The 14,663-nt window shown below is 36.6% G+C and overlaps 1 protein-coding gene and 1 long non-coding RNA gene across 3 annotated transcripts in view; one reads left to right on the plus strand and one right to left on the minus strand.

Moving 5' to 3' along the window:
* LOC132433273 (uncharacterized) overlaps positions 1-3,877 on the plus strand; it is a 295,039-nt gene extending 291,162 nt beyond the window's left edge. For both annotated transcript variants that reach the window (XR_009521103.1, XR_009521104.1), the window contains one exon: positions 3,784-3,877. This is a non-coding gene — a long non-coding RNA (uncharacterized lncRNA). The remainder of the gene's footprint in view (positions 1-3,783) is intronic.
* Positions 3,878-4,337: 460 nt separating this feature from the next.
* KERA (keratocan) lies at positions 4,338-9,666 on the minus strand. The gene is made up of 2 exons (XM_060023880.1): positions 8,768-9,666; positions 4,338-4,533 (listed from the first exon to the last, which is right to left on the minus strand). Exons 1-2 carry the CDS (start codon positions 9,651-9,653, stop codon positions 4,358-4,360), a joined length of 1,062 nt encoding a protein of 353 aa, XP_059879863.1. The 5' UTR covers positions 9,654-9,666; the 3' UTR covers positions 4,338-4,357.
* Between the last annotated feature and the right edge of the window lie 4,997 nt (positions 9,667-14,663).

The following is a 14,663-nucleotide window of genomic DNA, read 5'->3' on the forward strand; positions in this document are numbered from 1 at the left end:
TGACACCAGTTTTGTCAAAGATGTCATCTGGGAATTTTCTTCCACCATGCCAGTTGTTCTGTCTAGTTTTTTTTTTTTTTTAAGGGAAATCAAATAAAAAATTCTGTTATAAAGTTCTTACTACCAAAAGTCCATCTTTTTTTTTTTTGGCGGTGCACGGGACTCTCACCATTGTGGCCTCTCCCGTTGCAGAGCACAGGCTCCGGACGCGCAGGCTCAGCGGCCATGGCTCACGGGCCCAGCCGCTCCCCGGCATGTGGGATCTTCCCGGACCGGGGCACGAACCCGTGTCCCCTGCATCGGCAGGCGGACTCTCAACTACTGCGCCACCAGGGAAGCCCCCCATCTTTATTTTTTTAAACATTATTGTTTGCAAATACATTTCTCATTATCATTGGACACTGCCTTTTCTCTTTCTTTTTTTTTTGCCTATATGTTCATGGTATTTACATGCAGAGATCATGGATAATGTTGTTTTGTTTTGTTCTGTGTTTTAGTTAGGGCCATAAATGAGGGACTGAGAGTTTATTATGATCCCATCCCATATTATAATCCCATCTCCTATTCTTCTTGATTTTCTTAATAGTCACAATGTATACATCAAGATTTGTAAATTTTAGGGACATTCTAGTAACTTTGTGCATATATTAAAAAATTAAAAATGAAGGAATTGATTTTAGAAAGCTCATTCTATTCCTCATAGCTTCATGTGTCAATGCTGAGAGTTATGTGTGCATTCTCCTAATCCATCCTCTGTCCCTGACTCAGTCTTACCTCATGGGAGCATGGATATTTAAATGCAGAATTCTTCCAAAATTATTGGAAATATCAATAACATTTAGAAAATTTCTCCTACATGTTTATATATCTATTCAGGCCTCTCATAGACCTCATTTAACAACTTACATGACATCTCCTCTTGGATAAATAAAAATAATTTCAAACTAACAACGTCTAAAATCAGACTCATGATCTTCTCTTCTAAATGTGTTCTCCTTAGGAAATGTACTGCCATCTATTCAATTATGCATGTCAGAAAACATCTCACCTCCTTGCTCTCTTCCCATGTGTCCAATCAGCCATCAGATCCTAATAATTTTACCTCCTGATTTTCTCACAGTGTCCACTGCTCTCTACTTCTACCACCACAATCAGTGAACTTACACTTCGAGATACCATTTTTTTCTAATTTGTATTAAAATCCTAACTGATCTCCTCATGTCTAGTCTTAGTTTCCTCCAAATTGTTTCACTCACTGAGCCAAGAAGAAACTTTTGTGTATGTGCATAAATATATTGTATATATCTATCTAGTACATATCTCTATCTATTTATATTATATACATATGCACCCAATGATAATAAGAAACACTTATTTATCACTTACCATGTGTTAAGCACTCTTCAAGGCACTTTACATATTGTAACTCATTTAATTCTCACCATAAGGTAGGTATTATTATTTGTCCTCATTTTATAGATTAGGAGAAACTGAGACACAGAAAATTTAAAGATTCTGCCCAGGACCACAGGACAGTGAAGCTGGCATTTGAACTCAGCAATTTTAGCTTCAGTATTAATATTCTTTACCCCACTACGTGATATTACCTCAATGAATGTAATCTCTTATGACTTAAAACTCTTCAGTGACTTCCAGATTGTTCTTAGGACTATAGACTCTTTAAACATGGCATGGAATATTCTCCCCTTTCAGTCTGTGTGGTTAAATACTTCTCATGCTTTATGTGTTTCCTTAACCATTATTTCTTTAGGAAATCCTCCTTTCAGATTCCTTTGCACCATGCAGCTCTCTGTTAATATAACTTATCACAGATGAAATTTTACATATTTTTGTGATTATGTAGCTAATTTGTGTCTCACCCACTGTAGTATAAATCGTGCACACTTATATTCCCTGTGTGTAGTATAGTCTAGTACAGCAGTCCCCAACCTTTCTTGCACCAAAGACCGGTTTCGTGGAAGACAACTTTTCCATGGACCAGGTGTTGAGGCGGGGTGTGTGGGGGGGGATGGTTCAGGAGGTAATATGAGCGATAGGGAGTGGAGGATGAAGCTTCGCTCACTCACCGCCGCTCACCTCATGCTGTGCGGCCCCGTTCCTAACAGGCCAAGGACCAGCTGGGGACCCCTGGTCTATTATATATATGGCACTCAATATATATTTTATGAAATAAAGAAAAAAGACAGGAAGGAAAGACAGAAAGAAAAAAAGGAAGGCTGAAAATTCTTCGAGTTGAAAAGGTCTAGAAAGAATATTTTACAATTTTGCTTTCAGATCAGGAATTCTTTTCACATCCTTTCTCTCATTTTTTTTAATTGAAGTATAGCTGATTTATAATATTGTGTTAGTTTCAGGTGTACAGCATAGTGATTCAGTATTTTTGCAGATTATATTCCATTATAGGTTATTACAAGGTAATGGGTATAATTCCCTGTGCTATATCCTTTCTCTTGAATTGTCTCTCTGAACAGTTTCAGTGGTAGGTAACTGTACCTTAGGAAAAGCTGCTTCCATCGCTGGGTGACTCTGATCAAATATTAGAAAATTCTTCCTTAGCTAGCTATGAAATATGGCTCCTTATAAATTTCACTCATATGTTCTACTTACTTTCATTTTGGAGCTTCCTGGAATATGTGTCATCCCCCTTTTCACATAGCAAGTTTTCAAATATTTAAAGTTATTATGTTTCTGTTAACATATTCTTTTCCCCCAGCCTAACAATATCTGATTACCTGTATTTTTATGACATAATTTTATATGACATTATTTTCATAATTTTCTTTACGTGCTTTGAAGTATTTTAAACTTATTCTTTTTCTTAATGTCTTGCCTTCAGCCAGCATTAAAAAACTGTTCAATGTATGTTCATTGTTCTTTCCTCCCACCCCCAAATAAATTTTGGTATGAAAATACATAGGCAATCCTGCACATTATTTTTTCTTCTTGGGAATTCACTTAACAAAGTAACATATTAATTTTCTGAGAAGCCTTGGATTAAAGTAACATGTTGGGCTTTCATTAATGTGGTGATTCACAAATGTATATGATCCTTTTTCCAAGGAAATATATTTATAGAATTTTTCAGAATAATGTCTGGAAAAATATATATAAATAGATGTATTAATCAGCATGGAATATTTATTGTTAATAACATATACCTAACAAAATCAGAAATATAAGAAAACTGTACTTTGTTACTTAACAAAATCCTGTTTTGTTTTGTTTTTGACTCATGAGAAACAGGTATATTATGTCAAGTGATTAGAATATAAATTTTTTCTTGTGTTCACTGGATAAAAGGAAAACGGGTAGGAGAAAATATATTTTAATGTACTCATGCTAGAAAAATGGAACTAATTGTTACTATAACACTTTTTATTAAAAATATATTCTTAATAAGACTTGTGAATAAGCCTCCTGAAATAAATATTTTACTTCTGTTTTGTTGGAAAGCATTCACTCTTTTTATTTCAGAAATCCAAAAAGCACTGGCAAATATAAGACTGAACAATTTGCAATTCAAGTGGATTTCAAGTGTTAAAACACTAAGATTCTGTCAGAAATGTGTTACAATAAATGTAGAACTTTAATTACTAGAGTACACTGTACTATATCTAAGAACAGCAGATTTAAGAAATAGGTATAATGAACTAAAAATGACTATTGCTCTGTTATTTGACATTAAATGACTAGAATTTTCTTGTTATAAAGTATCCGATGCATTTCATACCCATTCTTTTTTTTTTTTTTTTTTTTTTGCAGTACGCGGGCCTCTCACTGTTGTGGCCTCTCAACCACTGCGCCACCAGGGAAGCCCTCATACCCATTCTTGAGCTAAGTACCAGACTTATACTTACAAATGTTACTTAACAATCTGAATTTAATTATTTCTTTATAATTATGATAAAGAAATATCTCATTTTTTCATTTTCTCTAGAAATTCCTACCTCCTGTTAGATGTTGTGTTTATACTGTGAATATAATATCTGCATAAGCAATTTTGAACATTTGCAAACAAATATATCCTTCCTATTGAATCACAATGTATTTGTATTATTTGGTATTAATAAGCTGTGAGAGAGACAAAAAGGAACTATCTTTGAGCTGATAAACTATCTTAACTCTGTGTCTGTTTTACTAATTAAAGAAAAGCAGTCTGTGCTACATATCATGGGGAAAAGCAACTTTGAATAGAAAAAAAGTAAGCTATACAAATAAAAATGGTGGCCATAAGCAATTAGAAAAGTGATTTTTATCTTAAACCTATGAATGGCAACCAAATTTCAGGTCAGAAATATGAACTCATTAAATGAATTTTAGATTGTTGAAGACATGTTTAAATAATGACAGCCTGAAGGAGCCTGAAGCAGGTCATTAAATCCATTGGGATTGGTGGTTTGATTTCATTTCCATCCAGACGGAGGTAGCGAAGATGAGGTCCATAACTGAAGGAATCGTGTTCCGCAGGCAATGTGATAGGAGTGGTAGGACATATTACAGAGACATTCACATCTACGGAGACAAAGAAAGCGTGAATAAATGAACTGGAATACAAGAGACTAAGGATGGGAAGACCAAGAGCTATTATAACAGTCCTATGGAGGGTCTAGTGGCCTGGTCTATGAAAGTGGCAGAGAGACAAACCCTTTTCGTGTAAGCTGGAAGTTATGCATATCTGTTTTATAGAAGTAACCCTGAAAAAATGTGCAACGTACACATAGTCATCTCAGTCCATACTTTGCTATGCTTAATACAGAGCACTAGAAAGGACATATTGTTAAAAGTTGTGATGGAAAAAAGGTGTATGAGATATATCACTTGTCTTATTCCTTTAGCAAGCCAGATAAGGCATGATTTGATTACTGTAGAATGAGAAAGGTAGTATTGGGGCATTAGAGGTGGAAACAATGGTTCAGAGTTGGTACTGAAAGAATGGGTAGGTGCATGGTGGAATGGAGGAGTATGGATGCAAAGGAAGAAAGCCAGTCTATTATTAGAGAAGGTGCTTGAAAGTTACCTTAAAAAAATGCAAACACTCAAACTAGTAGTACATGATGATAAGTTTTTTATAAAGTGCAATTAATATAACTTTACATATGTGATATTTGCAGAAAACAACCTTGAATCTCCATACTTAAGTGTATTTAATTGGAAAGGAAACATTTGCCAAGAACTGAATTACAAAAATTCAAACCAGGAACTATCCCGTCAGCCTTTTCATATGGTTAAGATGTGAGAAATCATGCACCTGCCTTGGATCAGAGCCCTTGGCATCAATGTCTATACTGAAGTTAGGAGCATTCAGGAGAGAAAGCCTCTTAAACCAGCGAAATTCTGACAAGTGTGCATAATAGCTGATCTCAACCATGAATTCATGTACTCTTAAATCCTATTTTGAAACTGTTTTGAGGAAGAGATCTTCCCTTAGAAGATAAGACCCAACTAACTTTGGCAATGACCTTCCTTTTGTGCACACTGACTTGTTCTGAAGGATTTTATGCTTACAGTGAGGGTGCTTTGTTCTGATCTTATGCCATTTTGTGAATTCAACTTGCTAAAAATAATGACTCTGTATAGCAGATTTATATTCATCAAGGTATTTTTTCTTACATATATTATAACCTTATCATGACACAACCTGTATTGGGCAACATCATTATTCTCCCCACCTGGGCATTGCTGAAAGAGTGGTTCAGACGGGTAAGGCAATGTGCACCAGGTATTTCAGCAAGTAAGAGGCAGAGCGGAGTCCCAGCCTCATCCCTTTCCTACTACACAGGGTCCCTTGCCTGCTGGAGAGATTATGTCCTTTCTGATGTGTTATCTCCTATCCTTATCACCCTCATGACCCATAACCCATGCATGTGTGAATAAATAGAATGTAAAAACAAGCATTCTAAATTTAATTATATTTTCATAAATTAATTATAATGTTTCTGAGAGTACCAAGAAGTAACTTGTTCGAATAGATAACATTTTTGTCAAATTTAAAGCCCCCTAAGGTGTTCAGAAGAAATAAGTATTTCCATCATTTTGGACAAGAAAAGTTCACTGTCCTATAAATTCTGAGAACTCTTCATATAAGAGGTATGTTTCTTGGCAACCACTTCATTAACAACTAGACTAGATTATGAGGTAAGAAGAAGTAAGTACTTTAGCAGTTATTATAATGCATTGTGATATAATGGTGAGCCAAGAACTCTTGCCAGGGAAATTCTTCTCTTCCATTTCTTTTCTTGGAATATAGAAATGACCATGCTTGATATCTACATTAAGCAGCAAGTAAATCAATTTCTCTTTGTTGATGTTGTTGCTGTGAAAACGATTTTTACCTCTATTGATAGAAATTTGTCTTAAGTCTCATATTCTAGGCATTGAAGAAAAATGTGCTATGCTAATAACGTTGGAGTGGGGGGAAAAACACCTAATATGGGAAACCTTAGGTTCAGGTCCTGGCTATTATACTTATCCTTTGTCCTTGGAAACATAGCCTCACTTAGTTGAGGCTCAGTTTTTCTTTCTTCAGAAATTCCTAATAATAGCACACAAGGTTCTTTTGATGATTAATTTGTGGTTCTTAAAGTGTGGTCCCTGGACCAGCAGCGTCCATACTACCTGAGAACTGCGTGGTTAGACCCCACCCCATACCTGTTAGGTGGGAAACCCAGAGGCTGAAGCCCAGCAGCCTGTGTTTTATAAGCCCTCCAGGTGATTCTGATGCACATTAAGGTATGAGAATGATTGGAAAATAGAAATATATGAGAAAACTTTGAAAAAAACGCTCTAAAATAAAAGTGGAGGAAGAACAGAGTCCTCTTCTTTGTGTAACTTTGTAAAACTATGTAAGTACCTAGCATAGGTGCCCAACTATGTGTTGAATTTTGCTATCTCACTCCTGAACACTCTCATTCTCAAGTTCCCACTTCAGGGGAATTCCCAATTCACAAATGTGCTCTATGTGGAATCCCTTTAAATTAACTTCCTACATCAAATGTCTATGGGACTTTTGCTGTCAGGTAAGGAATGCACCTGTAGAAGCACAGAACTTTCATCAGGAAAAAAAATTACATTTATTTAGGTTGATATTAGCTGCTGTACTATTGGGTTCAGTGCACAGATTCAGCTATTAACATTTTTTTTTTCTGTTGCATCTTTTGCTTTAACTACAAGATTAAACAATGTGTCTCATCACCATGGAAAAAACTCACTGCGGTGGGAGCAGCCTGCTCATGAGTTCCTGGATTTTATGCTCAAGTATGCTGTTAGAAAAAAACCAAAAAATACTGAAAAACTGAAGAGTACCCAGTGCAAAATAGTCTATTCTTATAGGTTGGATGTTTATGTAATTATTTGCTTAATGAAAAGTTTAGTGAGTAATAAGCAGGCAGCACAACCTTCTGACAATTATCTGTGTCATTTTCCTGCAAACTATCCAATTGATTCTCATTTTAGGGATGTATTTTATAAGGTTGTTCAGAAACCTCTTCAAGATTAGCTTTCCAAAGGGCTTGTGCTAGGGTGGAGCATGCCAGGCTGGTATCATCCCCTGTAGCTGGACCAAGATATCGTCTGCATCTACACCTGAGTCATCCTGGTCTCAGGCATAATTGTGAAGATGCTAAGTTTGCCTGTAACGTCTCCAGCCCCTTCTTTCTATAACCACTTGTTCCCTTCATGGCACCTCTGCCTCCAAGACACTTTGCACTCATCTCTCACACGGGGAGGGGGAAGGGTACGCTGGGACGAAGTGAGAGAGTAGCATTGACATATATACACTACCAAATGTAAAATAGATAGATAGTGGGAAGCAGCCGCATGGCACAGGGAGATCAGCTCGGTGCTTTGCGACCACCTAGAGGGGTGGGATAAGGAGGGTGGGAGGGAGACGCAAGAGGGAGGGGATATGGGGATATATGTCTACATATAGCTGATTCACTTTGTTATACAGCAGAAACTAACACAACACTGTAAAGCAATTGTACTCCAATAAGGATGTTTAAAAAAAAAGCTATTTTCAGGAAAGGAGTGTATATTCTACCTTGTTGACTGCCATTAGTCCTAAGGAGTTGCCAACTTCCAGGGAATTTATTTCAATTTCAATTGAGCAAAGCCTTAAAGTACAATATTGGTTTCCCATGTATGGTCCCCAGAACATCAATCTCAGCATCCCTAGGAAACTTGCTAGAAATGAAAAGTCTCAGGTCCCACCAGACCTACTCAACCAGAAGCTCTGTGATGGGGCCATCCATTTGTGTACTCTAAAGTTTGAGAAACCCACTGATCTAAAGCAGACATTCTAACTAGGGTGATTGTAGGCATCAGCTGTCCTGTAGGTTTCAGGACAGAGGTCCCTTCCTGATACCTCCTAAATCATATTCCTTCTATTACTATTCATGAGGTTGCTTGTGGCTGGGGTACACTTTCTTCAATAAGTCTGCCCACCGAGGCAGAAATATCAGAATCTCCTCAGAGTAAAAGAAGATAGAGACATTTAGTTTCTCCAACAGGTAATAGCCCTCTGTAGATTACTAAAATACACTTTTCAATTTGCAATTTGAACATTTGAACTTCTTGGTTCATCGACACTGTCTGTGAATAGACAAAACTTGAAAATACACTAAAAAAATATCTAAGGGCATGAGAGCTGGAGAGAAAATGAACATTATTGATATTCTTAAAGAAGATATAGAATAAATTTAATAACCATGAATATCTTAGTCAAAGACACACCCTGATGGTTACTTACTTTTAATTTTGTTATGATCGAGGTGAAGGTGCTGCAGATGAGCACTGATTTTGGGGACCTTTGTGAGTTGATTGTGAGACAGTTGAAGATCTAGAATTGATGATACATTAAAACCACTAGAAGGGAGGCCAGCATCTGATAATTTGTTGTGGTTGAGTCTCAGGAAGGCCACTTTAGGAATCACATTAAAATAATTTTCTGGTATTCCTTCAATGGAATTGTTGTCTAAAAACAGCTGCATAGTGTTGGCTGGTAATCTTGGTGGCATATTCCTCAGGGAATTCTTAGCCATATTTAGCTGCATGAGGTTCTTGAGTCCTTTAAAGGTGTCTCTTTGAAAGGCATTGTCTAATAGTTTATTGTGCTGCAGGTCAAGAAGGGTCAGGTTCTCCAGATTGCTAAAGGTCCCTTGAGGAATTCTGGACACCTTGTTTCTAGCTAATTGTAATTGTTCTAAACTTCTTGGCAATGGAGAAGGTACCTCCTCTAGCTCATTATCTTCCAGAAATAAGAAAAGCAGCTTCTTCAGTTGGCTCAGGGCTCCTTTTTCAATTCCATAGTTGGTTATTTTGTTCTTGTTTAGATTTATCCATCTCAGCTGGGTGGCATTCTCGAATGGCTTCTCAGGAATGGTTTCTATCAGGTTGTTTTCAAGATAAAGATACCAGATCCTTGATGGTATAGCAGGGATTGCTTTGAGAGCCCGGTTTTCACAGTACAAAGCGGTAGGGAAACTGGGGGGACAGAAACATTCCCTGGGACAATGGAAGTCATGCATCATCCAGTCCTCTGGATCATTTGCCTCATAAACCTGTCTCACACTTCGAGTCCATACAGTATCTGTTATGAATAACACCCAGATGATGAAACAGATTGTGGTTGCCATTTTAGTACCTAGAGTAAGGGATACAATTGTCAGATGTTTAACGATCTTGACCTTTAGATAACTGCATGCGCCAAAATGATCCATAAACATTGCTTCTTCAAGGGGGGTGGGGAGGTAAAGACATGTCAGCATTTTATGCATATTTATCAACGAATACCCATCTATTTAGTGGGCACTATCTGCAAAGCATTTTTGCAAACACTGAAACTGACTCACCAACTTGTAACTTTCTGGTTTTAACCCAATCACAATGAAAACCAAGAAAGAAAAAGCAAATTTTAGGAACTCTTAAGTGCTTTTCCATTTCAAGCTATTTAATGCAAGGAAGTTAACTGAAATCCAGAGTTGAACACACAGAGTACAAAAAAGTGACCTTTTAATAACTCAAATTTAGAGTCTATGTTGTTCCTAAGAAGTTGGCATATGTTTTCACTTTTACTCCTAAATGAGCAGAACATCTGGATGAGATTTCCCAGGCTCTTTGGCCCTTCAACCAAAGAAATAGATCAAAGAACATTTTAGCAACTTTTTGTGAAGGAAAATTTTAGGATTTGAAGAAAAATGTGTGATTAATCTCTTGCTCTGTTGCTCAACTTCTCAGGTAAGTTTTATTTTGGGGGTTTAGGGAAAGACTTCTAATATTTTAAGTAGAGGATCAAGTTGTTTAGCCAAGAAATTTGGATTATGAAACTCTCTATATAGATATAGCTATAGATGTTGATACAGATATATATCACACTTACATAAGTAAGCAGTGTTACTATGGTTGATAAGAAACAAAACAAAGAACATGCTCAGGATACAGGTGGATCTCCATATTTTCAGTATGGATGCTAACAGAGCAAAGGTTAACACTTACTGATATGTGATACATTTAAAAGACATAAATCCTCCCCGTTGAGTTTCAACAAGGTTATGGGAACAAAGAACTATCCCAACAGGAAAATAATATGTATCTATATAACAATAACGTTCTTATCAATGTACATTTAGTTCAAACACTTGGTAATAAAGACCAAATAAATTTCACTGATTCCTTAGGAAGAGATAAAATCAGCATCATTTAGAAATGCTGATCTTTCAATTTTGCCCTAAATCGAGGGAAATGACAAGCACAGGGCAGCTTCTGCAAGCTGTCAAATTTCTTGCGATTGCAGAATACTGCTCTGGTCATCTTCCAACAGAGACACATTAAAACATTATTTTTTTTTTCAGAATAGGGATTTGCTTTAGTTATTGAAGCAGTAACCCTGCCTCTGATGAATCATAACTTTGAATTCTTAACTTTAAGAGTTTTGAAAAGCGTAAAATAGTTTACCTTGCTGTCCAGGAATGTATCGCTGAGTCCTGTGTCTGGATCTGAAGTTTGCTAAAATCAGTTAAGAAAAAAAAAAAAAAACTTTGACTAGAAGAATTTGTTTTTATTTTATGCTGTCTAGCCTCCTACGAGAAAAAAGAAAACCTCCTCTGACCAGTCACCATGAACACCTTTGATCTATTGTTTCCACTTTGACAGAGCTTCAGAACACCGCTTACCTCAGTTTTCTTGGATCTTCCTCGTCCCTTTCTATTGGTCACTGCTCATTCAAAGTAATGGATTGACCCAGGCTCCACTGTCGTGTTTTGGTGAATCCTCCCTAATATATATGCATCCATGGCTCCAGCTTTAACCCCTCCAACAACCACAGCACCTCAGTACCTAGATAGCCCAGCACAGGAAATTCTGACTTTAATCTCAAGAACCTATAACAAAATTCAGTGCAACTTTCATTCTGAGTTCACAGTCCCAAAGATATTGTAATGCACTGATCTGGAGACCTGATCTAACAGCAAGAAACTAAAAGCAGTTTTGATTTCAACTACAACAAAAAGATTTTAAAGCATTTTTCTCTAGATGATCTTTTTAAAAAATTGGATACAAAGACATAAAGACCAATGTTTTCTGTTTATATGGAAATATTTTATTCATTTTTTTGTATAAAACAGATGCTGGGATTACATTTAGATATATTGTTTTTGGTCAAGGGGTAAAAGATAAAAAATGTATTTGAAAAATTTAAAAGTGAAATCAGGAAAGCTCTACCTGATGTTGGCACTAAATATGTTGTATAGAAATAATTGTTTTATAGAAATAATTTTTGTGTCTCTATTTCATAGTGGAAGCTTTATTCCAAATAATTATTAAAATGAGATTTTTCTTTCCTGCATTATAAAAGATGTTCTGCATTTAGGCCATTATAAGACATTCTGCTGCACTGTTTTGTTTTTTGTTTTTCTTTAACATACAAGTTTAGGATAATATGTCTTCCAGTTCTTGTAATTTGAGGGGAAAAAATGGTATGCCTCTTAAGGAAAGACAAAAAGTTTTGAAAATCTCATTTTCAGATATTACCCTGCTGATTGATTGTAATCATTTTGTTTTTCAAAATCTATCATATTCTGGGAAAAGGGAGTTGTATTGATATCACTCATTCAACACTGCCCACATAAATATTATCAAAGATAGAACACAGTGAAGAGGGGAGAGCACTGGACTCAAAAATTTTTTTCTGAACCACTTACTTCTTTTCTCCTAAACACAGTTTTGTCATCTACAACATACTGCTGGGGGCTTCCCTGGTGGCACAGTGGTTGAGAGTCCACCTGCCGATACAGGGGACACGGGTTCGTGCCCCGGTCCGGGAAGATCCCACATGCCGCGGAGCGGCTAGGCCCGTGAGCCGTGGCTGCTGAGCCTGCGCATCCGGAGCCTGTGCTTCGCAACGGGAGAGGCCACAAGAGTGAGAGGCCCGCGTACCGCAAAAAAACAAAAACAAAAAAAACATACTGCTGGACTACCTCGCAAGGTTGGCCCTAATTTGTTGTAAATGATTAGGAAATGTTAGCCTTTCTGTAGCATTAGCCCTACACTTTCAACTGAAAAATACCTTTAATTTTCAAGGCCTTGATAGCTTAAGATCAAATTCAGACATGATCTCTTAGTAGCCCAACAGGTACACTTCTATCATATTTTAAGAAAAAAATCAAGTGTTAATTTGCTTTTGTCACAATGATCTCCTCTCTCTACTGCACTTTTCCTTTTCTCTTTCTTCTTTTTCTAAACCCTCAGTATAAAACAACAGATGATGTCTGAATCTGCACGGCCCGCTTTAGCTACTCTCTTATTTCTTAATTTTCTTTTTTAGCCAAACTTATTTTAGTCATTTCTTAATTCTATTACACAAATTTTGCTATGTGTCCATTGTAGGAAAATTAGTTGTACATTGGCTGCCTCCAATTTCTGTTTCTTATTCACCATTCCACCCATGATTCACCCGTCAAAATAAGGTTTCTAATCCCTCTGCTTCCCTCACATTGCTCTAACAACAACAACAACAAAGCAATAACCTTCATATTTACTAATCTGTTGAAGTCTTTTAGTGTTTCGCCTACTTGACTTGTGACTTTTGGCAATGCAGACCCACCCCTTTAATAAAATGTTTCTTGGACTACATTCTCTCCTAGTTTTTCCTCCCCTTTCTTTGTGACTTCTCTCTATCTATGTTCTGAAGCTCTCTGTTTCCTCTAACAGTTTTTTAAAAAGCTTTTCTAGCATTTAAGTCTCTTTGAGATTCTAAGATCTCAAAGATTTTTAAACGATTCCAAGGTTTTAACCATTCCCTTTATTATGATGACTCCTGAGGCTCTTTCTTCAATCTAGCCCATGGAAGAAAAACAGCACTCCAATGTGTGTATCCACTTGCTTTCTAGACATCTCCTGTTGCAGGTCTCACAGCCATATATCTAAAATGAAATTCACTATCTCCCTTTAACTGCTCTTGTCACTTTATACTTTTGAGTGATGCTATCATCTTATTCAGTCTCCTAAACCAGAAATCTGGAAATCATTCTCAACTCTTCCTTCTCATTTTGTGAGCATATGATAGCAATCACATTTTAAGGACGCTGGGAGACATGATATAAATTAAAATGATCATCTACAATGCTTGCCAGGTTTGGTATCATTGTTTCCAGACTAAAATATAGGATGTCTTCTGCTGTTAGTATAATCTCTGTTTGTCTATGTCTTAATTTTTCCCATTACAATTCAATCTACCCTTCTTTGATTACTGATTCCTGAAGGATGGGGACTTAACTCTTCATTAGGACTGCTTAAGTGGAAGTTCAATAAATTAAATTAAGATAATGGTGCGAACCTCTGAGTCATGCTAGTTGTTATAAGAATTAATGGAAGACTCTGCCCAGTCTTATCTGACTCTGCTAAGAGGGAAAAATGAAGCCTAATGTGTAACGATGTGGCTTTGAAATTGTCCTTCTAATGACAGACTAATATTTTAGAAGTCCCTGGGGCTTTGGACATGGTAGGTATCCAATAACTATTTACCAAATAAGCAAATGAACAAATAAACGCATAAGGCACATGTATCATTTTGATAATTATGATTTTTTTGATCAGCATAACTACTATGTGAATAGGAATATAGTGAAGAACCTTCAAAATATGGTAAAAAAATGTGAGTTAGAGTCTTCCTGTTGCATCTTACTAGCTGTTTATGTGGGCACAGGTTATTTAACCATCGTAAGCCTAAGTCTACCCATAATGCACCTGTTCTGACTACTATGAAGCGTTGTTTGAAAATCAAAGAAGATAATGACGGTGAACATGTCAGAAGGCCCAGAAATTTCTTTCAGCAGAGAATGTGATAGTTGGTATCTTGGCCTTCCTGAGAAAAGTCCTAGAAACTTGAGATGGAGTCAAAGTCTTGGTGGCTTAACCTCTTTTACTTCTGTTAGTACATTTTGATGTTTCCTGTCTGCTTATCTTGCTTCTACTTCTTAGTAAAAGGGAGGATGCTTTGCTAAACTGTCTTAGACTGGGGAATTTGTCTTGTTGCATTCCTAAAGATCGTTGACATTTAAAAAAAGAAGGCGATGCATAAAGGTATAAAAGACACGAAACTCTAGTAGGATTTCAAATTTGTTGGCGTATGTATCTGATGATTCTATGTT

The sequence above is a fragment of the Delphinus delphis genome, chromosome 11 (assembly GCF_949987515.2).
Source record: "Delphinus delphis chromosome 11, mDelDel1.2, whole genome shotgun sequence".
In the NCBI taxonomy this organism is placed as follows: Eukaryota; Metazoa; Chordata; class Mammalia; order Artiodactyla; family Delphinidae; genus Delphinus; species Delphinus delphis.

What these genes read in the sequence shown, in the direction of transcription:
- KERA (XM_060023880.1), bottom strand. Translation starts at nt 9,653, where the DNA reads ATGGCAACCACAATCTGTTTCATCATCTGGGTGTTATTCATAACAGAT. An exon ending in CGATCATAACAAAATTAAAA is followed by an intron (nt 4,534 to 8,767) that starts GTAAGTAACCAT and finishes TTGTCTCCGTAG; the next exon opens with ATGTGAATGTCTCTGTAATA.